At 54.9% G+C, this 27075-nt stretch overlaps 1 protein-coding gene across 1 annotated transcript in view; it reads right to left on the bottom strand.

Annotated features, from left to right (window-relative positions):
- The window catches only part of LOC137318244 (glutamine-rich protein 2-like), a gene marked incomplete at its 5' end in the record, with an annotated part of 47037 nt that overhangs the window by 18695 nt on the left and 1267 nt on the right, over positions 1 to 27075 (bottom strand). Inside the window, 5 exons of the mRNA XM_067981173.1 lie at positions 9698 to 9790; positions 17725 to 17793; positions 20576 to 20694; positions 21046 to 21183; positions 22332 to 22379. Coding sequence (XP_067837274.1) covers positions 9698 to 9790; positions 17725 to 17793; positions 20576 to 20694; positions 21046 to 21183; positions 22332 to 22379 — 467 coding nt within the window. The remainder of the gene's footprint in view (positions 1 to 9697; positions 9791 to 17724; positions 17794 to 20575; positions 20695 to 21045; positions 21184 to 22331; positions 22380 to 27075) is intronic.

A 27075-nucleotide genomic window follows, 5' to 3' on the forward strand; every position in this document is an offset into this window, starting at 1 on the left:
GGCCCTACAGAATGACCAAAGGTCAAAGGTGCCATACAGAATGATCAGAGGTCAAAGGGGCCCTACAGAATGACCAAAGGTCAAAGGTGCCATACAGAATGATCAAAGGTCAAAGGGGCCCTACAGAATGACCAATGGTCAAAGGGGTCCTACAGAATGACCAGGGTAGAAACCTCTCCCACCCTCCATCTAAACTCTCCTGCCCTTATTCACAGCCACCTTCTCAAACTCGATTTCTCCTGGGCCTCTATAAAGGCCATCTCTAACCACATCACCCTCACCCACCCTAACCCTTTCCAACTCCACTTCCTTCTGGGTCTGCTCCTGGAAAAATTCTCCCCAAGTCGCTTGTAGCTGAACTTTCAAACTGCCTTTGACCCTCCATTTGTCACAATATCTCTGCAGCTGTTGAATTGCTCAACCAATCTCTTTGATACAGCAAAGCCTTCATGACCTCCTGTCCCGGACATTCCAAAGTATGGCCCCATCTTCACTCCCACAAGTCCAAGGGGTGGAGGCATGAGCATATCTGGTTCAGCCACCCATTGCCCGTTCTGGTGTGACACCATATCAGAGTATCGGGCCCTGCTCTCCTCTGCCAAAACTGGACTGCAAAGATAACCCCCAGGATCTCTTCACTACCAGCCATCTTCTTAAACCCCTATCCCCTGCCCCCTTCACCCTCACCTCCAACAAGTGTACGGATTTCTTTGTCACTAAGATTGAGACCATCCATTTACTGCCTCCACTGCATCCCTCCCTTCCCCTACCCTCCCTCTGCCTCAGGCCAGAATCTGCATATTTCTCCAGTTTCTCTCCTATCTCCCCCAATTGTTTTCAAATCATTCATCTCCTGCTCCCTGAAAACCTCTCTCACTAAACTACTGACCAACCAACTTTCTTTCTGGGCCCTCATGCTAACTGGCACTGTAAGCAGTTCCCTCTCCTCAGGGATGTTCCCTCTCACTTTCAAAATTGCCGTCATCACCTCCTCTGCAAAAAACACATTCTTGATCCCTCTGTCCTCGCAAACTATCGCCCCCCCCTCCATAAACTTCAGCTCATCCAAATCTCCGCTACCCGTATCCAAAGCACACCAAGTCCTGTTCACCCACCACCCCTGTGCTCGCCGTCCTGCATTGGCTCCTGGTCCGGGCACGCCTCGATTTTAAAACTCTTGTCCTCGCGTCTAAATCCATTCATGACCTCGTCACTCCCTATCTCTGTAAACTCCTCCAGCCCTACAACTCTCCCACCCAAACTCTCCGTTCCTACACCCTGGGATTCTTTTCCTGTACCCCTCTGCCTCTCCATCCCCCTCTCCTCCTTAAGACAAAACTCTTCCAACTTTTGATCAACTGACTTCTTTGGCCCAGAGTCTATTTTTTCCCTTAGGCCTCTGTGAGGTGTCCTTGGGATGTTTCTCCAAATGAAAGGTGCTCCATAAACACAGGTTGCTGGTGTTGGTCCTGTTGCAATCGTGGAGAGGAGGGGGCTCAGTCACATGTCCCTCAGGGCACTGCGATAAACCTTGGAGCAAACAATGTTATTCTCTATCTCTGAAAGAACATTCCTGCCTCTGATTCCCTTTAATCCAACTCGCTGCATAAACCAAGGAGCTTGTGCGCACTCTGCACGCGAGCGGCCTGCAGGCACTCTCAGTTCATGAGTGGTCTGTGCGCTGCCTCAGCATTAGACAGCTGGAAAATGGAACTGCCCGAGGCGGTGAGAGCAGAAACGTAACCGAAGTGACGACACAAAGATCCCCAATATCAAGAGTGAAGGAAACCGTTGCCCTGAAAACCAATTCAGGCTCAGCCCGAGTAACAAAACCTGAAAACCACCCTTTGGATAAGACCCGAGTCAATTCTCCGGGAACCCTATATTCTCGGGGACCCCCAAATACTCCAGGGACCCCCATACCTCCCGGGACCCCCATATCGTCCAGGACCCCCATATCGTCCAGGACCCCCATATCGTCCAGGACCCCCATACCTCCCGGGACCCCCATATCTTCAGGGACCCCCATATCGTCCAGGACCCCCATATCTTCAGGGACCCCCATACCTCCCGGGACCCCCATATCGTCCAGGACCCCCAAATACTCCCGGGACCCCCAAATACTCCCGGGACCCCCAAATACTCCCGGGACCCCCATATCGTCCAGGACCCCCAAATACTCCCGGGACCCCCAAATACTCCCGGGACCCCCATATCGTCCAGGACCCCCTTATCTTCCGGGACCCCTATATCTCCCGGGACCCCTATATCTCCCGGGACCCCCCTATATCTCCCGGGACCCCCCTATATCTCCCGGGACCCCCCTATATCTCCCGGGACCCCTATACCTCCCGGGACCCCTATACCTCCCGGGACCCCCCTATATCTCCCGGGACCCCTATACCTCCCGGGACCCCCCTATATCTCCAGGGACCCCCCTATACCTCCAGGGACCCCCTATACCTCCCGGGACCCCCCTATATCTCCAGGGACCCCCCTATACCTCCCGGGACCCCATACCTCCCGGGACCCCCCTATACCTCCCGGGACCCCTATACCTCCCGGGACCCCTATATCTCCCGGGACCCCCCTATATCTCCCGGGACCCCTATACCTCCCGGGACCCCCCTATACCTCCCGGGACCCCCCTATACCTCCAGGGACCCCTATACCTCCCGGGACCCCCCTATACCTCCAGGGACCCCCCTATACCTCCCGGGACCCCCCTATATCTCCAGGGACCCCTATATCTCCAGGGACCCCCCTATACCTCCAGGGACCCCCCTATACCTCCCGGGACCCCCCTATATCTCCAGGGACCCCTATATCTCCCGGGACTCCCCTATATCTCCAGGGACCCCCCTATACCTCCAGGGACCCCCCTATACCTCCAGGGACCCCCCTATACCTCCCGGGACCCCCCCCCAACTCCCGGGACCCTGAGTGATATTATGGTATATCTCCAGAAACAGCACATCACTCAGGGACCTACTCCAGCTCCATCTTGTGGTCACACTCTGAATCGGCCGAGTATTCAAAGCCTGAACCCCAAAAACACAGAATATCGAGGCCCCGGGCTCTGACCTCTGCTTTCATACAGCCTGTACCCAATAACCTCATTCGATGTTCTCTATGATTCCCTCATTCAGGATTTATTAGGTGTTCGGCCTCCTGTGACCAGCAAATTATGTCAATGAGAGACTCAGGGGCAGCACAGCAAGTACTTCATAACCAATCAGCACCTGCCAGAGGGAGGCGGGGAGGAGAAGTGAGGGACTGAGGGAGTGACCCCGGGGTCTGTACCCCAGCGAGGGAGTGACCCCGGGGTCTGTACCCCAGCGAGGGAGTGACCCCGGGGTCTGTACCCCAGCGAGGGAGTGACCCCGGGATCTGTACCCCAGGGCGGGAGTGACCCCGGGGTCTGTACCCCAGGGAGGGAGTGACCCCGGGGTTTGTACCCCAGGGCGGGAGTGACCCCGGGGTCTGTACCCCAGGGAGGGAGTGACCGTGGGGTCTGTACCCCAGGGAGGGAGTGACCGCGGGGTCTGTACCCCAGGGAGGGAGTGACCCCGGGGTCTGTACCCCAGGGAGGGTGTGACCCCGGGATCTGTACCCCAGGGCGGGAGTGACCGTGGGGTCTGTACCCCAGGGCGGGAGTGACCGTGGGGTCTGTACCCCAGGGCGGGAGTGACCCCGGGGTCTGTACCCCAGGGCGGGAGTGACCCCGGGGTCTGTACCCCAGGGAGGGAGTGACCGCGTGGTCTGTACCCCAGGGAGGGAGTGACCCCAGGCTCTGTACCCCAGGGAGGGAGTGACCCCGGGGTCTGTACCCCAGGGAGGGAGTGACCGCGTGGTCTGTACCCCAGGGAGGGAGTGACCGCGGGGTCTGTACCCCAGGGAGGGAGTGATCCCGGGGTCTGTACCCCAGGGAGGGAGTGACCGCGTGGTCTGTACCCCAGGGAGGGAGTGACCGCGTGGTCTGTAGCCCAGGGAGGGAGTGACCGCGGGGTCTGTACCCCAGGGAGGGAGTGACCGCGGGGTCTGTACCCCAGGGAGGGAGTGACCGCGTGGTCTGTACCCCAGGGAGGGAGTGACCGCGTGGTCTGTACCCCAGGGAGGGAGTGACCCCAGGCTCTGTACCCCAGGGAGGGAGTGACCCCGGGGTCTGTACCCCAGGGAGGGAGTGACCGCGTGGTCTGTACCCCAGGGAGGGAGTGACCCCAGGCTCTGTACCCCAGGGAGGGAGTGACCCCGGGGTCTGTACCCCAGGGAGGGAGTGACCGCGTGGTCTGTACCCCAGGGAGGGAGTGACCGCGGGGTCTGTACCCCAGGGAGGGAGTGATCCCGGGGTCTGTACCCCAGGGAGGGAGTGACCGCGTGGTCTGTACCCCAGGGAGGGAGTGACCGCGTGGTCTGTAGCCCAGGGAGGGAGTGACCGCGGGGTCTGTACCCCAGGGAGGGAGTGACCGCGTGGTCTGTAGCCCAGGGAGGGAGTGACCGCGGGGTCTGTACCCCAGGGAGGGAGTGACCGCGGGGTCTGTACCCCAGGGAGGGAGTGACCGCGTGGTCTGTACCCCAGGGAGGATTCAACACATTCAAAAGGAAAGAAGAAAAAATTGAAGAAGAAATTTGTCTTATTGGCCACATACATGGGGCTGGGAGGAGAGTACACGGAGTGACGTGCGGACAGGGGAGTGACGTGCGGACAGGGGAGTGACGTGCGGACAGGGGAGCGACGTGCGGACAGGGGAGCGACGTGCGGACAGGGGAGCGACGTGCGGACAGGGGAGCGACGTGCGGACAGGGGAGCGACGTGCGGACAGGGGAGCGACGTGCGGACAGGGGAGTGACGTGTGGACAGGGGAGTGACGTACAGACAGTGCAATGAGTGCCTCTTTTTGTTCCAAACATCCTTATTTTGTTTGTCGTCTGGATGTGAGAGCTGACGAGGCCGAATTTATTGGCCATCCGCAGTTACAGCAGTTGTATAACTGGAGGCTCACTGAGGGAGGATTAAATTGGGACTGGAGGGACATGTGGTCAGACTGCATGTCCTGAAGGACACTCGTGACCCATTACAGCCTGTGCTCAGCCAGCTGTTCACAAGCCCAGCAGTGAGCGGATTTATCGATTTGAGTTTCACACCTTGCTGTGGTGGGATTTGAATTTGTGTCGGACTCCAGTCGAACACAAATTCACTGCGGACCTTTCGTCCCCCTCTCTCTCTCTCTCTCTCTCTCTCATACTTTAACTCGAAGTCTGTCCCTCCCTCTCCCTGCCTCCTCTAGTCCTCCTCATACTCACGATTTGATGATACTCTCATATGCTTTGCGAGGAGGGGACGTTGCGACCGGACAGCCTATATGAAGCAGGGGCCTGATAAACGGACTCACTGCCTTGACTGATCCCTTAAAGTGGTTCTGGACCCTCTCTATCTGCCGGCACAAGTTGCTGTGCAGTCGCTGCATACAGGTGATATTCCTCTCCAGCAGGGCTCGGGGCTGGGCCCTGTCTGTTGTCCAACTGTTAACACGGAGAAATGGTGTTAATATTCCAGCGCAATCACCAAACAGAGCGAGGCCCAGAGTGAACGGTACATCTCAGTGGGTGATTAGACTGGCCAGTGAGGTACTCAGACTCACCCCACCATGGCCCCAGATTCCATTGCATGTTAGCAGTCCTCGGCCAGGCTGAGTGGAACACTGCTGGTCTCAGTGCCCCTGGAATAGTGAGGCAGGAATCACCCACTTCAGTTCAAGGTTTTTGCTCGGGTTTCTGAGCTGCATTTCACAGGGCGGAACAGTGCGAGCGGCAATCGCCTGGCCTTCACGTGTATGATGATTTGTGAGCATGTGGAAAAACCCTGAGCTCCAGACATCGGTAATTCAGGTCCCAGTGACCCTATCAGGTGCCATTGCTCCCATTCACCAGGCAGAGGAGGTCAATATCTGCGACTGCTTTCATTTCTTGTTCTTATCCGTCCTTCTCTTGCTCTCCCAGATGCCACTCCACAGTCAAGCAGCTGTGAGCAGAGGTTCGGACTCCAGTATCAATGCCACCTGATACCATCTGGTGGGGGTAAAGCCCCTCCCACAGGAAAACTGCTAAGACACTGCTCAGCTTCAACTGTGAGGAGGCAATAAAGGTGCCAAACTGCAGCCCCAACCGTAATACAACGGGAACTGATAGGTAATATTTATTTTTTATTCGTTCATGGGATGTGGGCGTCGCTGGCGAGGCCGGCATTTATTGCCCATCCCTAATTGCCCTTGAGAAGGTGGTGGTGAGCCGCCTTCTTGAACCGCTGCAGTCCGTGTGGTGACGGTTCTCCCACAGTGCTGTTAGGAAGGGAGTTCCAGGATTTTGACCCAGCGACGATGAAGGAACGGCGATATATTTCCAAGTCGGGATGGTGTGTGACTTGGAGGGGAACGTGCAGGTGGTGTTGTTCCCATGTGCCTGCTGCCCTTGTCCTTCTAGGTGGTAGAGGTCGCGGGTTTGGGAGGTGCTGTTGAAGAAGCCTTGGCGAGTTGCTGCAGTGCATCCTGTGGATGGTACACACTGCAGCCACTGTGTGCCGGTGGTGAAGGGAGTGAATGTTTCGGGTGGTGGATGGGGTGCCAATCAAGCGGGCTGCTTTGTCCTGGATGGTGTCGAGCTTCTTGAGTGTTGTTGGAGCTGCACTCATCCAGGCAAGTGGAGAGTATTCCATCACACTCCTGACTTGTGCCTTGTAGATGGTGGGTGGAAAGGCTTTGGGGAGTCAGGAGGTGAGTCAGTCACTGCAGAATACCCAGCCTCTGACCTGCTTTTGTAGTCACAGTATTTATATGGCTTGTCCAGTTAAGTTTCTGGTCAATGGTGACCCCAGGATGTTGATTGTGGGGTATTTGGCGATGGTAATGCTGTTGAATGTCAAGGGGAGGTGGTTAGACTGTCTCTTGTTGGAGATGGTCATTGCCTGGCACTTGTCTGGTGCGAATGTTACTTGCCACTTATCAGCCCAAGCCTGGATGTTGTCCAGGTCTTGCTGCATGCGGGCACGGACTGCTTCATTATTTGAGGGGTTGTGAATGGAACTGAACACTGTGCAATCATCAGCGAACATCCCCATTTCTGACCTTATGATGGAGGGAAGGTCATTGATGAAGCAGCTGAAGATGGTTGGGCCTAGGACACTGCCCTGAGGAACTCCTGCAGCAATGTCCTGGGGCTGAGATGATTGGCCTCCAACAACCACTACCATCTTCCTTTGTGCTAGGTATGACTCCAGCCACTGGAGAGTATTCCCCCTGATTCCCATTGACTTCAATTTTACTAGGGCTCCTTGGTGCCACATTCGTCAAGGGCAGTCACTCTCTGGAATTCAGATCTTTTGTCCATGTTTGGACCAAGGCTGTAATGAGGTCTGGAGCCGAGTGGTCCTGGCGGAACCCAAACTGAGCATCAGTGAGCAGGTTATTGGTGAGTAAGTGCCGCTTGATAGCACTGTCGACGACACCTTCCATCACTTTGCTGATGATTGAGAGTAGACTGATGGGGCGGTAATTGGCCAGATTAGATTTGTCCTGCTTTTTGTGGACAGGACATACCTGGGCAATTTTCCACATTGTCGGGTAGATGCCAGTGTTGTAGCTGTACTGGAACAGCTTGGCTAGAGGCGTGGCTAGTTCTGGAGCACAAGTCTTCAGCACTACAGCTGGGATGTTGTCGGGGCCCATAGCCTTTGCTGTATCCAGTGCACTCAGCCATTTCTTGATATCACGTGGAGTGAATCGAATTGGCTGAAGACTGGCTTCTGTGATGGTGGGGATATCAGGAGGAGGCCGAGATGGATCATCCACTCGGCACTTCTGGCTGAAGATGGTTGCAAACGTTTCAGACTTGTCTTTTGCACTCACGTGCTGGACTCCGCCATCATTGAGGATGGGGATGTTTGCAGAGCCTCCTCCTCCCGTTAGTTGTTTAATTGTCCACCACCATTCACGACTGGATGTGGCAGGACTGCAGAGCTTTGATCTGATCCGTTGGTTGTGGAATCGCTTAGCTCTGTCTATAGCATGTTGCTTCCGCTGTTTAGCATGTATGTAGTCCTGAGTTGTAGCTTCACCAGGTTGGCACCTCATTTTTAGGTACGCCTGGTGCTGCTCCTGGCATGCTCTTCTACACTCCTCATTGAACCAGGGTTGATCCCCTGGCTTGTTGGTAATGGTAGAGTGAGGAATATGCCGGGCCATGAGGTTACAGATTGTGCTGGAATACAATTCTGCTGCTGCTGATGGCCCACAGCGCCTCATGGATGCCCAGTTTTGAGCTGCTAGATCTGTTCTGAATCTATCCCATTTAGCACGGTGGTAGTGCCACACAACACGTTGGATGGTGTCCTCAGTGTGAAGACGGAACTTCATCTCCACGAGGACTGTGCGGTGGTCACTCCTACCAATACTGTCATGGACAGATGCATCTGCGACAGGTAGATTGGTGAGGACGAGGTCAAATAGGTTTTTCCCTCGTGTTGGTTCGCTCACCACCTGCCGCAGGCCCAGTCTAGCAGCTATGTCCTTCAGGACTCGGCCAGCTCGGTCAGTAGTGGTGCTACCAAGCCATTCTTGGTGATGGACATTGAAGTCCCCCACCCACAGTACATTCTGTGGCCTTGCTACCCTCAGTGCTTCCTCCAAGTAGTGCTCAAGATGGAGGAGGACTGATTCATCAGCTGAGGGAGGGCGGTAGGTGGTAATCAGCAGGAGGTTTCCTTGCCCAGGTTTGACCTGATGCCATGAGATTTCATGGGGTCCAGAGTCAATGTTGAGGACTCCCAGGGCCACTCCCTCCTGACTGTATATCACTGTACCGCCATCTCTGGTGGGTCTGTCCTGCCGGTGGGACAGGACACACCCAGGGATGGTGATGGAAGAGTCTGGGACGTTGGCTGAAAGATATGATTCTGTGAGTATGGCTATGTCAGGCTGTTGCTTGACTAGTCTGTGGGACAGCTCTCCCAATTTTGGCACAAGTCCCCAGATGTTAGTAAGGAGGACCTTGCAGGGTCGACTGGGCTTGGTTTGCCGTTGTCGTGTCCGGTGCCTAGTGGTCCGATGCTGGGTGGTCCGTCCGGTTTTATTCTTATTGTGACTTTTTTTAGCGAGACTTTACAACTGAGTGACTTGTTAGGCCATTTCAGAGGGCAATTAAGAATCAACCACATTGCTGTGGGTCTGGAGTCACATATAGACCAGACCGGGTAAGGACGGCAGGTTTCCTTCCCTAAAGGACATAAGTGAACCAGATGGGTTTTTACGACAATCCGGTAGTTTCATGGGCATCATTACTGATACTAGTATTTTAATTCCAGATTTTATTTAATTAATTGAATTTAAATTCCCCAGCTGCCGTGGCGGGATTTGAACTCATGACTCCGGATTATTAGTCCAGACCGCTGGATTACTAGCCCAGTAACATAACCACTATGCTACCGTACCCCTAAATATAATGGGAACTGACCTGTAATACAATGGGGATTGACCTGTAATACGCAAGGCACCAGGCTGTAATACACAAGGCACCAGGCTGTAATACACAAGGCACCAGGCTGTAATACACAAGGCACCAGGCTGTAATACACAAGGCACCAGGCTGTAATACACAAGGCACCCATGATATGAAAATACCGAGCGGGGCTGTCAGCTCCTCTTACCCTCTGCTCCGACGCAGCGGCTGATCAATATCAAATCGTTGGGGGCGGTAACCAGAGATCGGATAGGTCGGCATCGGCAGTGAGATTATATTCCTACAGAGAGCAGGAAAGAGTAAGAAGCTTATCAGTGTCCAATACACCCTCAGCACAGCTCTATATACCCCGCACCCTCAGCGCAGCTCTATATACCCCGCACCCTCAGCACTGCTCTATATACCCCGCACCCTCAGCACTGCTCTATATACCCCGCACCCTCAGCACTGCTCTATATACCCCGCACCCTCAGCACTGCTCTATATACCCCGCACCCTCAGCACTGCTCTATATACCCCGCACCCTCAGCACTGCTCTATATACCCCGCACCCTCAGCACTGCTCTATATACCCCGCACCCTCAGCACTGCTCTATATACCCCGCACCCTCAGCACTGCTCTATATACCCCGCACCCTCAGCACTGCTCTATATACCCCGCACCCTCAGCACTGCTCTATATACCCCGCACCCTCAGCACTGCTCTATATACCCCGCACCCTCAGCACTGCTCTATATACCCCGCACCCTCAGCACTGCTCTATATACCCCGCACCCTCAGCACTGCTCTATATACCCCGCACCCTCAGCACTGCTCTATATATCCCGCACCCTCAGCACTGCTCTATATACCCCGCACCCTCAGCACTGCTCTATATACCCCGCACCCTCAGCACTGCTCTATAAACCCCGCACCCTCAGCACTGCTCTATATACCCCGCACCCTCAGCACTGCTCTATAAACCCCGCACCCTCAGCACTGCTCTATATACCCCGCACCCTCAGCACTGCTCTATATACCCCGCACCCTCAGCACTGCTCTATATACCCCGCACCCTCAGCACTGCTCTATATATCCCGCACCCTCAGCACTGCTCTATATACCCCGCACCCTCAGCGCAGCTCTATATACCCCGCACCCTCAGCGCAGCTCTAAATACCCCGCACCCTCAGCACAGCACTATATACCCCGCACCCTCAGCACAGCGCAGCTCTATATACACCGCACCCTCAGCACAGCGCAGCGCTATATACCCCGCACCCTCAGCGCAGCTCTATATACCCCGCACCCTCAGCGCAGCTCGATATACCCCGCACCCTCAGCACAGCGCAGCTCTATATACCCCGCACCCTCAGCACAGCTGTATATACCCCGCACCCTCAGCACATCGCAGCTCTATATACCCCGCACCCTCAGCACAGCTGTATATACCCCGCACCCTCAGCACAGTGCAGCTCTATATACCCCGCACCCTCCACACAGCGCAGCCCTGTATACCCCGCACCCTCAGCGCAGCTCCATATACCCCGCACCCTCAGCGCAGCTCTATATACCCCGCACCTCAGCGCAGCTCTATATACCCCGCACCCTCAGCGCAGCGCAGCTCTATATACCCCGCACCCTCAGCACAGCGCAGCTCTATATACTCCGCACCCTCAGCACAGCGCAGCTCTATATACCCCGCACCCTCCGCACCGCCAGATATACCCCGCACCCTATCAATACTGTGGCTACAAGAGCAGGTCAGAGGCTGGGTATTCTGCGGCGAGTGACTCACCTCCTGACTCCCCAAAGCCTTTCCACCATCTACAAGGCACAAGTCAGGAGTGTGATGGAATACTCTCCACTTGCCTGGATGAGTGCAGCTCCAACAACACTCAAGAAGCTCAACACCATCCAGATATACACCACACTGCCCTATATGCCCCACACCCCCCCCACTGTGCCCTATACCCCCACTGTGCCCTATACCCACACTGTGCCCTATACCCCACACTGTGCCCTATACCCCCACTGTGCCCTATACCCCCACTGTGCCCTATACCCCACACTGTGCCCTATACCCCACACTGTGCCCTATACCCCCACTGTGCCCTATACCCCCACTGTGCCCTATACCCCGCACTGTGCCCTATACCCCCACTGTGCCCTATACCCCCACTGTGCCCTATACCCTGCACTGTGCCCTATACCCCCACTGTGCCCTATACCCCCACTGTGCCCTATACCCCACACTGTGCCCTATACCCCCCACTGTGCCCTATACCCCCACTGTGCCCTATACCCCACACTGTGCCCTATACCCCACACTGTGCCCTATACCCCCACTGTGCCCTATACCCCCACTGTGCCCTATACCCCCACTGTGCCCTATACCCCACACTGTGCCCTATACCCCCACTGTGCCCTATACCCCCACTGTGCCCTATACCCCACACTGTGCCCTATACCCCGCACTGTGCCCTAAACCCCCACTGTGCCCTATACCCCCACTGTGCCCTATACCTCCACTGTGCCCTATACCCCCACTGTGCCCTATACCCCCACTGCGCCCTATACCCCCCACTGCGCCCTATACCCCCACTGTGCCCTATACCCCGCACTGTGCCCTATACCCCGCACTGTGCCCTATACCCCCACTGTGCCCTATACCCCCACTGTGCCCTATACCCCGCACTGTGCCCTATACCCGCACTGTGCCCTATACCCCCACTGTGCCCTATACCCCGCACTGTGCCCTATACCCCCACTGTGCCCTATACCCCCACTGTGCCCTATACCCCGCACTGGGCCCTATACCCCGCACTGGGCCCTATACCCCGCACTGGGCCCTATACCCCGCACTGTGCCCTGTACCCCCACTGTGCCCTATACCCCCACTGTGCCCTATACCCCGCACTGTGCCCTATACCCCCACTGTGCCCTATACCCCGCACAGTGCCCTATACCCCCACTGTGCCCTATACCCCCACTGTGCCCTATACCCCCCACTGTGCCCTATACCCCCACTGTGCCCTATACCCCGCACTGTGCCCTATACCCCCCACTGTGCCCTATACCCCCACTGTGCTGTATACCCCCCACTGTGCCCTATACCCCGCACTGTGCCCTATACCCGCACTGTGCCCTATACCCCCACTGTGCCCTATACCCCCCACTGTGCCCTATACCCCCACTGTGCCCTATACCCCCACTGTGCCCTATACCCCCACTGTGCCCTATACCCCCCACTGTGCCCTATACCCCGCACTGTGCCCTATACCCCGCACTGTGCCCTATACCCCCCACTGTGCCCTATACCCCCATTGTGCCCTATACCCCCACTGTGCCCTATAGCCCCACTGTGCCCTATACCCCCACTGTGCCCAATATCCCCACTGTACCCTATACCCCGCACTGTGCCCTATACCCCCACTGTGCCCTATACCCCACACTGTGCCCTATACCCCGCACTGTGCCCTATACCCCCACTGTGCCCTATACCCCCACTGTGCCCTATACCCCGCACTGTGCCCTATACCCGCACTGTGCCCTATACCCCCACTGTGCCCTATACCCCGCACTGTGCCCTATACCCCCACTGTGCCCTATACCCCCACTGTGCCCTATACCCCGCACTGGGCCCTATACCCCGCACTGGGCCCTATACCCCGCACTGTGCCCTATACCCCCACTGTGCCCTATACCCTCACTGTGCCCTATACCCCCACTGTGCCCTATACCCCGCACTGTGCCCTATACCCCCACTGTGCCCTATACCCCCACTGTGCCCTATACCCCCACTGTGCCCTATACCCCCCACTGTGCCCTATTCCCCCACTGTGCCCTATACCCCCACTGTGCCCTATACCCCCACTGCGCCCTATACCCCGCACTGCGCCCTATACCCCCACTGTGCCCTATAACCCCCACTGCGCCCTATACCCCCACTGTGCCCTATAACCCCCACTGCGCCCTATACCCCCACTGTGCCCTATACCCCCACTGCGCCCTATACCCCCACTGTGCCCTATACCCCCACTGTGCCCTATACCCCCACTGTGCCCTATACCCCGCCCTGTGCCCTATACCCCCACTGTGCCCTATACCCCGCCCTGTGCCCTATACCCCCACTGTGCCCAATATCCCCACTGTACCCTATACCCCGCACTGTGCCCTATACCCCCACTGTGCCCTATACCCCCACTGCGCCCTATACCCCCACTGCGCCCTATACCCCGCACTGCGCCCTATACCCCCACTGTGCCCTATAACCCCCACTGCGCCCTATACCCCCACTGCGCCCTATACCCCCACTGTGCCCTATAACCCCCACTGTGCCCTATAACCCGCATTGCGACCTATAACCCCCACTGTGCCCTATACCCCGCACTGTGCCCTATACCCCCACTGTGCCCTATACCCCGCACTGTGCCCTATACGCCCTACTGTGCCCTATACCCCCACTGTGCCCTATACCCCCACTGGGCCCTATACCCCCACTGTGCCCAATATCCCCACTGTGCCCTATACCCCGCACTGCGCCCTATACCCCCACTGTGCCCTATTACCCCCACTGTGCCCTATAACCCCCACTGTGCCCTATAACCCCCACTGTGCCCTATACCCGCACTGTGCCCTATAACCCCCACTGCGCCCTATACCCCCACTGTGCCCTATACCCCCACTGCGCCCTATACCCCCACTGTGCCCTATACCCCCACTGTGCCCTATACCCCGCACTGTGCCCTATACGCCCTACTGTGCCCTATACCCCCACTGTGCCCTATACCCCCACTGGGCCCTATACCCCCACTGTGCCCTAAACCCCCACTGTGCCCTATACCCCCACTGTGCCCTATACCCCCACTGTGCCCTATACCCCCACTGTGCCCTATACCCCCACTGCGCCCTATACCCCCACACTGGGCCCTATGCCCCCACTGCGACCTATACCCCCACTGTGCCCTATACCCCGCACTGTGCCCTATACCCCCACTGTGCCCTATACCCCCACTGTGCCCTATACCCCCACTGTGCCCTATACCCCCACTGCGCCCTATACCCCGCACTGTGCCCTATACCCCCACTGCGCCCTATACCCCCACACTTGGCCCTATGCCCCCACTGCGACCTATACCCGCACTGTGCCCTATACCCCGCACTGCGCCCTATAACCCGCATTGCGACCTATAACCCCCACTGTGCCCTATACCCCGCACTGTGCCCTATACCCCGCACTGTGCCCTATACCCCGCACTGGGCCCTATAACCCCCACTGTGCCCTATACCCCCACTGTGCCCTATACCCCCACTGTGCCCTATACCCCGCACTGGGCCCTATACCCCCACTGTGCCCTATACCCCCACTGTGCCCTATACCCCCACTGTGCCCTATACCCCCTACTGCGCCCTATACCCCCACTGTGCCCTATACCCACACTGTGCCCTATACCCCCTACTGTGCCCTATACCCCCACTGTGCCCTATACCCCCACTGCGCCCTATACCCCCCACTGCGCCCTATACCCCCACTGTGCCCTATACCCCGCACTGGGCCCTATACCCCCACTGTGCCCTATACCCCCACTGTGCCCTATACCCCCTACTGTGCCCTATACCCCCACTGTGCCCTATACCCCGCACTGTGCCCTATACGCCCTACTGTGCCCTATACCCCCACTGTGCCCTATACCCCCACTGGGCCCTATACCCCCACTGTGCCCTAAACCCCCACTGTGCCCTATACCCCCACTGTGCCCTATACCCCCACTGTGCCCTATACCCCCACTGCGCCCTATACCCCCACACTGGGCCCTATGCCCCCACTGCGACCTATACCCCCACTGTGCCCTATACCCCGCACTGGGCCCTATACCCCCACTGTGCCCTATACCCCCACTGTGCCCTATACCCCCACTGTGCCCTATACCCCCACTGCGCCCTATACCCCGCACTGTGCCCTATACCCCCACTGCGCCCTATACCCCCACACTGGGCCCTATGCCCCCACTGCGACCTATACCCGCACTGTGCCCTATACCCCGCACTGCGCCCTATAACCCGCATTGCGACCTATAACCCCCACTGTGCCCTATACCCCGCACTGTGCCCTATACCCCGCACTGGGCCCTATAACCCCCACTGTGCCCTATACCCCCACTGTGCCCTATACCCCACACTGTGCCCTATACCCCCACTGTGCCCTATACCCCCACTGTGCCCTATACCCCGCACTGGGCCCTATACCCCCACTGTGCCCTATACCCCGCACTGGGCCCTATACCCCCACTGTGCCCTATACCCCCACTGTGCCCTATACCCCCACTGTGCCCTATACCCCCACTGTGCCCTATACCCCCTACTGCGCCCTATACCCCCACTGTGCCCTATACCCCCACTGTGCCCTATACCCCCTACTGTGCCCTATACCCCCACTGTGCCCTATACCCCCACTGCGCCCTATACCCCCCACTGCGCCCTATACCCCCACTGTGCCCTATACCCCGCACTGGGCCCTATACCCCCACTGTGCCCTATACCCCCACTGTGCCCTATACCCCCACTGTGCCCTATACCCCCTACTGCGCCCTATACCCCCACTGTGCCCTATACCCCCACTGTGCCCTATACCCCCACTGCGCCCTATACCCCCCACTGTGCCCTATACCCCCACTGTGCCCTATACCCCACACTGTGCCCTATACCCCGCACTGTGCCCTTTACCCCCACTGTGCCCTATACCCCGCACTGCGCCCTATACCCCGCACTGTGCCCTATACCCACTACTGCGCCCTATACCCCGCACTGTGCCCTTTACCCCCACTGTGCCCTATACCCCGCACTGCGCCCTATAGCCCGCACTGTGCCCTATAACCCCACTGTGCCCTATACCCCGCACTGTGCCCTATAACCCCCACTGTGCCCTATACCCCGCACTGTGCCCTATAACCCCCACTGTGCCCTATACCCCCACTGCGCCCTATACCTCCCACTGGGCCCTATTCCCCCACTGTGCCCTATACCCCGCACTGGGCCCTATTCCCCCACTGTGCCCTATACCCCGCACTGGGCCCTATACCCCCACTGTGCCCTATACCCCCACTGTGCCCTATACCCCGCACTGGGCCCTATACCCCCACTGGGCCCTATACCCCCACTGTGCCCTATTCCCCCACTGTGCCCTATACCCCGCACTGGGCCCTATACCCCCACTGTGCCCTATTCCCCCACTGTGCCCTATACCCCGCACTGGGCCCTATACCCCCACTGTGCCCTATACCCCGCACTGGGCCCTATTCCCCCACTGTGCCCTATACCCCGCACTGTGCCCTATACCCCGCACTGTGCCCTATACCCCCACTGTGCCCTATACCCCACACTGTGCCCTATACCCCGCACTGTGCCCTATACCTCCTGACAACTTTGCCCATTATAAATTCTTTTGTTTATATTTATAATTGAACCTGTATTGACTCCCTCCCTGCCAGTGGAGGCAGTGCAGTGTCGGCACTGGCAGAAGAATGTTATTAAAACAGGACAAATTTGCACAGGGAAATTCCATTGGAAATGCGGACACGTGAAAACAACAGAATGTTTGTGTTTAAAATGGGCACTGAATTCCGTGCAGGCTCCAGGTCCAATTATCCCTGGACTCTAACCTCGTTCCCCATCTGTAGCCCCAATGAGATCGATTGGTAATTATATAAAGATGGGGATTCTCGGATCATTATCACAGTGGATTTCACACAGATGATGACGAGCGGTCACTATGAGAAGTGAGAGCAGCGGATCGAGCCAACATTGGTCACTTCAATTACCAACGTCTGCTATAAAACTTCATTAGGGGAGGTGGTGGAGGGAGTACTCAGTGATTGACCAGTGATTGATTGACCAATCAATGATTGATTGACCAGTGGTTGATTGACCAGTGATTGATTAACCAGTGATTGATTGACCAGTGATTGACCAGTGATTGATTGACCAATCAATGATTGATTGACCAGTGATTGATTGACCAGTGATTGATTGACCAGTGATTGATTAACCAGTGATTGACCAGTGATTGATTGACCAATCAATGATTGATTGACCAGTGATTGATTGACCAGTGATTGATTAACCAGTGATTGACCAGTGATTGACCAATTAGTCGCTGTCCATGCCTCTCAATGTTTCTCAGTGTTTGGTGTAAGTGGGAAGCTGAGCCCAGGATCAGAGACAATGATACTTACGGACTACAGGGCATCTTGATATCCAGCGGCCGATCGCAGGAGAGGCAATGGAAATGACTGATGAGCTGTCTGTCAGAGAGGAAGAAGGTCAGTGATGGACAGTTAAATTCAGCTCAAAATCTGCAAAACAGCAAACAGTGAACACAGATCGTTCACCAGCAAACGATGATGGCAGATCACAATCACAGAGTGCGCGTCGGACACTTACACAGAGTGCGCGTCACACACTTACACAGAGTGCGCGTCACACACTTACACAGAGTGCGCGTCACACACTTACACAGAGTGCGCGTCACACACTTACACAGAGTGCGCGTCACACACTTACACAGAGTGCGCGTCGGACACTTACACAGAGTGCGCGTCACACACTTACACAGAGTGCGCGTCAGACACTTACACAGAGTGTGTGTCAGAGTGCGTGTCGGACACTTACACAAGTACGTGTCAGACACTTACACAAGTACGTGTCACACACTTACACAGAGTGCGTGTCGGACACTTACACAAGTACGTGTCAGACACTTACACAAGTACGTGTCAGACACTTACACAAGTACGTGTCACACACTTACACAGAGTGTGTGTCAGACACTTACACAGAGTGCGCGTCACACACTTACACAGAGTGCGTGTCGGACACTTACACAAGTACGTGTCACACACTTACACAGAGTGCGTGTCGGACACTTACACAAGTACGTGTCGGACACTTACACAAGTACGTGTCGGACACTTACACAAGTACGTGTCGGACACTTACACAAGTACGTGTCACACACTTACACAGAGTGTGTGTCAGACACTTACACAGAGTGCGCGTCACACACTTACACAGAGTGCGCGTCGGACACTTACACAGAGTGCGTGTCACACACTTACACAGAGTGCACGTCACACACTTACACAGAGTGCGCGTCTCACACTTACACAGTGTGTGTCGGACACTTACACAGAGTGCGCGTCAGACACTTACACAGAGTGCGCGTCACACACTTACACAGAGTGCGCGTCAGACACTTACACAAGTACGTGTCACACACTTACACAGAGTGCGCATCGGACACTTACACAGAGTGTGTGTCAGACACTTACACAAGTACGTGTCACACACTCACACAGAGTGCGCGTCAGACACTTACACAGAGTGCGCGTCACACACTTACACAGAGTGCGCGTCACACACTTACACAGAGTGCGCGTCACACACTTACACAGAGTGTGTGTCAGAGTACGTGTCACACACTTACACAGAGTGCGTGTCGGACACTTACACAAGTACGTGTCAGACACTTACACAAGTACGTGTCACACACTTACACAGAGTGCGTGTCGGACACTTACACAAGTACGTGTCAGACACTTACACAAGTACGTGTCACACACTTACACAGAGTGTGTGTCAGACACTTACACAGAGTGCGCGTCACACACTTACACAGAGTGCGCGTCGGACACTTACACAGAGTGCGCGTCACACACTTACACAGAGTGCGCGTCACACACTTACACAGAGTGCGCGTCTCACACTTACACAGAGTGCGCGTCTCACACTTACACAGTGTGTGTCGGACACTTACACAGAGTGCGCGTCAGACACTTACAGAGTGCGTGTCACACACTTACACAGAGTGCGTGTCACACACTTACACAGAGTGCGTGTCAGACACTTACACAGAGTGCGTGTCACACACTTACACAGAGTGCGTGTCACACACTTACACAGAGTGCGTGTCAGACACTTACACAGAGTGCGTGTCACACACTTACACAGAGTACGTGTCACACACTTACACAGAGTGCACGTCGGACACTTACACAAGTACGTGTCACACACTTACACAGAGTGCGCGTCGGACACTTACACAAGTACGTGTCACACAGAGTGTGTGTCATATTTGCACAGAGGTCAGGCGGAGGTGAAACATTTGGTTAGAATCTCAGCACCAGTTGTACCCGTCTCAAAAATTAAACTGGGGGAATATAACTGCACAAGGAGCGGTGACTCTGGATAGGCTCCCGGGGAAACATTTAACCATAAACATTGAATGATTCACAATCCCTGGCACTGCGATGGCCAGTTGTACATTTAACGATTAACAGTTCTGGGCATAAACACTTGTTTCGTGGTCCCGGTTATAAAGATTTGATTAACGGCCCAGGTACAAACAGTTAATGATTGGCAGTCCCAGATTGATGGCCGAGCTTTATGCATTTATAAAGCAATTCGATTTTATAAAGCAATTCGATTTGTGACCATAAAACGGGCTCAATGGGAGGGGAGGGGGGGGGGGGAGGGGGAGGGGGAGGGGGGAGAGAGTCAGAACCTCGAGGGGAGGGGGGAGGGGGGAGAGAGTCAGAACCTCGAGGGGAGGGGGGAAGAGAGTCAGAACCTCGAGGGGAGGGGGAAGAGAGTCAGAACCTCGAGGGGAGGGGGGAAGAGAGTCAGAACCTCGAGGGGAGGGGGGAAGAGAGTCAGAACCTCGAGGGGAGGGGGGGAAGAGAGTCAGAACCTCGAGGGGAGGGGGGAGAGAGTCAGAACCTTCAGGGGAGGGGGGAGAGAGACAGAACCTTCAGGGGAGGGGGGAGAGAGACAGAACCTTCAGGGGAGGGGGGAGAGAGACAGAACCTTCAGGGGAGGGGGGAGAGAGACAGAACCTTCAGGGGAGGGGGGGAGAGAGACAGAACCTTCAGGGGAGGGGGGAGAGAGACAGAACCTTCAGGGGAGGGAGACCTTTCAGTCCGGTTTCAGCGTGAGCCATGATTTGGTTTCAGTGGTTTGCACCACTCCCGTCAGTTAGTGTGAAACTAGTGCAGGACGGACTGTCCTGAGGGTCTCTCATTAACTCACTTCTTTAGTCCTGCAGCTCCTTCGTGCTCAAAGCCTTTTTGCTTCAGCAGTTGTTTCCGAATTGATTTCCATCTGTCTTCCAGCTGTTTCTTCAATGGGTCTAATTCGATGCGATCAAGCTGCACAACAAACTAGAATGTGTTACAAACCACAACCAGGAGACATTACAAACCACAACCGGGAGACATTACAAACCACATCCGGGAGACATTACAAACCACATCCGGGAGACATTACAAACCACAACCGGGAGACATTACAAACCACAACCGGGAGACATTACAAACCACATCCGGGAGACATTACAAACCACATCCGGGAGACATTACAAACCACAACCGGGAGACATTACAAACCACAACCGGGAGACATTACAAACCATGATGCACCGAAACTACAAAACATTTTAACTCACTGGTCCAAACTGGGAAAACTATAGAAAACAGAGTCCATGAAACGAGTAGAATTACCTTGCACTCCATTTCCGCTGTGAGCCTCTCGAGGATGCAGCCCCAGTCCTTCTCCTGTGTGCAGATCTTATTCAGAAGTCCCTGAATCATTTTGTTCATCTGATCTGTCACAGCGTCAAACTGCGTCCTGCTGATACTCTGACAGAGAAAGTAATCGGAGTCAGTCATCCCCTCCCATACAATCCTGACCCCACCCCCTGACCCCATCCCCTGACCCCACCCCCTGACCCTCACCCACTCACCCCCACCCCCACAGCCCATCCACTTACCCCGACCCCCTGACCCCACACCCCATCCACTCACCCCCACACCCCATCCACCCACCCCCTGACCCCCTGACCCCATCCCCTGACCCCACCCCCTGACCCTCACCCACTCACCCCCACCCCCACAGCCCATCCACTTACCCCGACCCCCTGACCCCACACCCCATCCACTCACCCCCTGACCCCCACCCACTCACCCCCACACCCCATCCACCCACCCCCTGACCCCCTGACCCCACCCCCTGACCCTCACCCACTCACCCCCACACCCTATCCACTCACCCCCACCCCCTGACCCCCACGCTCCATCCCCTGACCCCATCCCCTGACCCCCACCCACTCACCCCCACACCCCATCCCCTGACCCCCACACCCCATCCACTCACCCCACCCCTTGACCCCCACACCCCATCCCCTGACCCCCACCCCCTGACCCCCATCCACTCACCCCCACCCCCTGACCCCTGACCCCCACCCACTCTCCCCTGACCCCCACCCACTCTCCACCACCCCCTGACCCCACCCCTGACCCCCACACCCCATCCCCTGACCCCACCCCCGACCCCCAGCCACTCACCCCACCCCCTGACCCCCACCCACTCATCCCCACACCCCCTGACCCCAACCCCCACCCCCTCTTCCCCACCCCCTGACCCCACCCACTCTCCCCCTGAACCCCTGACCCCACCCCCTGACCCCAACCCCCACCCCTGACCCCACCCACTCTCCCCCTGAACCCCTGACCCCATCCACTCTCCCTCACCCCCACCCCCACCCCTTGACCCCACCCACTCTCCCTCACCCCCACCCCCTGACCCCACCCACGCTCCCTCACCCCCACCCCTGACCCCACCCACTCTCCCTCACCCCCACCCCCTGACCCCACATACTCAACCCAACCACTTCACAATCACTTCCTGTTCTCTTCCCGAGAGCCTCCCAACTTCGACATTGACTCAACAAAGCACCCCTGACCCCTGACCCAAACACTCAGGCAACAGCCATTGGTCAAAGACTCACCCCTTCGCCATATTTCTTCTCCAAGCGATTCATTGACTCGATCAAAGCCTGAAACAGGAGAGCCAGGGGTCAGAGCCAGGGGTCAGAGCCAGAGGTCAGAGCCAGAGGTCAGAGCCAGAGGTCAGAGCCAGGGGTCAGAGCCAGAGGTCAGAGCCAGGGGTCAGGGCCAGGGGTCATAGAAACATAGAAAATAGGAGCAAGAGTAGGCCATTCGGCCCTTCGGGCCTGCTCCGCCATTCAAAGTGATCTTGGCTGATCGTCTAACTCAGTACCCTGTTCCCGCTTTTTCCCCATATCCCTTGATCCCTTTAGCATTAAGAAATATATCTATCTCCTTCTTGAATACACCTAATGACTTGGCCTCCACTGCCTTCTGTGGTAGAGAATTCCACAGGTTCACCACCCTCTGAGTGAAGAAATTTCTCCTCATCTTTCCCACTCACCCAACTTGTCTAAATCACATTGGAGCCTCTTTGCATCCTCCTCACAGCTCACATTCCACCCCAGCTTTGTGTCGTCTGCAAACTTGGAAATGTTACATTTAGTTCCCTCATCCAAATCATTGATATATATTGTGAATAGCTGGGGCCCAAGCACTGATCCCTGTGGTACCCCACTAGTCACTGCCTGCCACCCCGAAAAAGACCCATTTATTCCTACTCTCTGTTTCCTGTCTGTCGACCAATTCTCAATCCATGCCAGTATATTACCCCCAATCCCATGTGCTTTAATTTTGCACACTAACCTCTTGTGTGTGACCTTATCAAAAGCCTTCTGAAAATCCAAGTACACCACATCCACTGGTTCTCCCCTATCTATTCTACTAGTTACATCCTCAAAAAACTCCAGTAGATTTGTTAAGCATGATTTCCCTTTCATAAACCCTTGCTGACTTTGTCCAATCCCATTAATGCCTTCCAAGTGTTCTGTTATCACATCTTTTATAATAGACTTTAGCATTTTCCCCACTACTGATGTTAGGCTAACTGGTCTGCAATTCCCTGTTTTTTCTCTCCCTCCTTTTTTAAATAGTGGGGTTACATTTGCCACCCTCCAATCTGTAGGAACTGTTCCAGAGTCTATAGAATTTTGGAAGATGATCACCAATGCATCCACTATTTCCAGGGCCACTTCCTTTAGTACTCTGGGATGTAGATTATCAGGCCCTGGGGAATTGTCAGCCTTTAGCCACATTAATTTCCCTAGCACTATTTTTTTCCAATTCTGGTTTCCTTCAGTTCCTCCCTCTCACTAGACCCTTGGTTCCCTAACATTTCTGGCAGGTTATTTGTGTCCTCCTTTGTGAAGACAGAACCAAAGTATGTGGAGAACCGCTAATGTAATACCATTATTCAAGAAGGGGAGTAGGGAAAAACCGGGGAACTACAGGCCAGTGAGCCTAACATCAGTGGTAGGAAAATTATTGGAAAAAATTCTGAAGGACAAAATTAGTCTTCACTTGGAGAAGCAAGGATTAATCAGGGATAGTCAACATGGCTTTGTCAAGGGAAGATCATGTCTGACTAATTTGATTGAATTTTTTGAGGGGGTGACTAGGCGTGTGGATGAGGGTAACGCAGTGGATGTGGTATACATGGATTTCAGTAAGGCCTTCGATAAAGTCCCCCACAGGAGACTGGTCAAGAAGGTACGAGCCCATGGAATCCAGGGTGCCTTGGCACTTTGGATACAAAACTGGCTTAGTGGCAGAAGGCAGAGGGTGATGGTCGAAGGTTGTTTTTGTGACTGGAAGCCTGTGGCCAGTGGGGTACCACAGGGATCGGTGCTGGGTCCCTTGCTGTTTGTGGTCTACATTAATGACTTGGATATGAATGTAAAAGGTATGATCAGTAAGTTTGCTGATGATACAAAAATTGGTAGGGTGGTAAATAGCGAGGAGGATAGCCTCAGTCTGCAGGACGATATAGATGGGTTGGTCAGATGGGCGGAACAGTGGCAAATGGAATTTAACCCGGAAAAGTGCGAGGTGATGCACTTTGGAGGGACTAACAAGGCAAGGGAATACACAATGAATGGGAGGACCCTAGGCAAGACAGAGGGTCAGAGGGATCTTGGTGTGCAAGTTCACAGATCCCTGAAGGCGGCGGAACAGGTAGATAAGGTGGTAAAGAAGGCATATGGGATACTTGCCTTTATTAGCCGAGGCATAGAATATAAGAGCAAGGAGGTTATGATGGAGCTGTATAAAACACTGGTTAGGCCACAGCTGGAGTACTGTGTGCAGTTCTGGTCGCCACACTACAGGAAGGATGTGATCGCTTTGGAGAGGGTGCAGAGGAGATTCACCAGGATGTTACCAGGGCTGGAGCGCTTCAGCTATGAAGAGAGACTGGGAAGATTGGGTTTGTTTTCCTTGGAGCAGAGGAGGCTGAGGGGGGACATGATTGAGGTGTACAAAATTATGAGGGGCACAGATAGGATGGATACTAAGGAGCTTTTTCCCTTCGTTGAGGGTTCTATAACAAGGGGACATAGATTCAAGGTAAAAGGCGGGAGGTTTAGAGGGGATTTGAGAAAGAACTTTTTCACCCAGAGGGTGGTTGGAGTCTGGAACTCACTGCCTGAAAGGGTTGTGGAGGCAGGAACCCTCACAACATTCAAGAAGCATTTGGATGAGCACTTGAAATGCCATAGCATACAAGGCTACGGACCAAATGCTGGAATATGGGATTAGAGTAAACAGGGCTGATGGCCGGCGCGGACACGATGGGCCGAAGGGCCTCTATCCGTGCTGTATAACTCTATGACTCTATGTGTTTAATTGTTCTGCCATTTCTTTGTTCCCCATTATAATTTCCCCCATTTCTGACTGTAAGGGACCTACATTTGTCTTCACTAATCTTTTTCTCTTGACATATTTATAGAAGCTTTTACAGTCAGTTTTTATGTTCCTGCTAGTTTACTCTCATACTCTATTTTTCCCCTCTTAATCAATCTCTTTGTCCTCCTTTGCTGAATATTTGAACTGCTCCAATCCTCAGGCTTGCTGCTTTTTCTGGCAATTTTATATGTCTCCTCTTTGAATCTAATACTAACCCTAATTTCTTTTGTAAGCCACGGTTGAGAGCCACCTTTCCTGTTTTATTTTTGCGCCAGACAGGAATGAATAATTGTTGTAATTCCTGCACTCATTCTTTAAATATTAGCCATTGCCTATCCACCGTCATCCCTTTTAGTAAGTTCCCCAATCTATCATAGCCAACTCGCACCTCATACTTTCGTAATTTCCTTTATTTAGATTCAGGACCCTAGTTTCGGATTCAACTACTTCACTCTCCATCTTAATGAGGAATTCTATCATGTTATGGTCGCTCTTCCCTAAGGGACCCCGCACAACAAGATTGTTAATTAATCCTCTCATTGCACAATACCCAGTCTAGGATCGCCTGTTCTCTAGTTGTTCCTCAACGTATTGGTCTAGAAAACCATCACGTACACACTTCCAGGAATTTCCATCCCCCCACAGTATTATTGCTCATTTGGTTTGACCAATCTATATGTAGATTAAAGTCACCCATGATTATAGTTGTTCCCTTCTTGCATGCGTCTCTAATTTCCTGTTTAATGCCCTCCCCTACATCCCCACTACTGTTTGGGGGCCTATAGACAACCCCCACCAACGTTTTCTGCCCCTTGGTGTTTCTTAGCTCCACCATACAGATTCACATCGTGATTTTCCGAGCCAATATCCTTCCTCTCTATTGCACTGATTTCCTCCTTTACTAACAATGCTACCCCCACCTCCTTTCCCTTTTTGCCTGTCCTTCCTAAATATTGATACCCCTAGATGTTCAGTTCCCATCCTTGGTCACCCTGCAGCCACGTCTCCGTAATCGCAACTATATCATAGAGCCAGGGGTCAGAGCCAGGCGTCAGGGCCGGGGTCAGGGCCAGGGGTCAGGGCGAGCCCGAATCAACACTCACCTCTCAGCACCCACTGCGGCTCAAAACCAGCCTCGGAAACACCGCACCCCAGGTCTGTGAAAACACCGCACCCCAGGTCTGTGCAAACACCGCACCCCAGGTCTGTGCAAACACCGCACCCCAGGTCTGTGCAAACACCGCACCCCAGGTCTGTGCAAACACCGCACCCCAGGTCTGTGCAAACACCGCACCCCAGGTCTGTGCAAACACCGCACCCCAGGTCTGTGCAAACACCGCACCCCAGGTCTGTGCAAACACCGCACCCCAGGTCTGTGCAAACACCGCACCCAGGTCTGTGCAAACACCGCACCCCAGGTCTGTGCAAACACCGCACCCCAGGTCTGTGCAAACACCGCACCCCAGGTCTGTGCAAAACACCGCACCCCAGGTCTGTGCAAACACCGCACCCCAGTCTGTGCAAACACCGCACCCCAGGTCTGTGCAAACACAGGACCCCAGTCTGTGCAAACACCGCACCCCAGGTCTGCTCGAGCTGGTGCTCAACCCTAACACAATCCAGTCCTCTCCAGTGCAGAGGGAGCAGGTCTCCTAATCCTCCATTTCATTTCCATAAAACCAGTGAACACCTGCAGTCTTTGGGAGGCATTAGCAAGGACCCTAGTTCCCGATCCACACTCAGATCACACGCAGACTCTGATCCACACTCAGATCACACGCGGAGTCTGATCCACACTCAGATCACACGCGGAGTCTGATCCACACTCAGATCACACGCGGAGTCTGATCCACACTCAGATCACACGCGGACTCCGATCCACACTCAGATCACACGTAGACT

The sequence above is a fragment of the Heptranchias perlo genome, unplaced genomic scaffold (assembly GCF_035084215.1).
Source record: "Heptranchias perlo isolate sHepPer1 unplaced genomic scaffold, sHepPer1.hap1 HAP1_SCAFFOLD_678, whole genome shotgun sequence".
In the NCBI taxonomy this organism is placed as follows: domain Eukaryota; kingdom Metazoa; phylum Chordata; class Chondrichthyes; order Hexanchiformes; family Hexanchidae; genus Heptranchias; species Heptranchias perlo.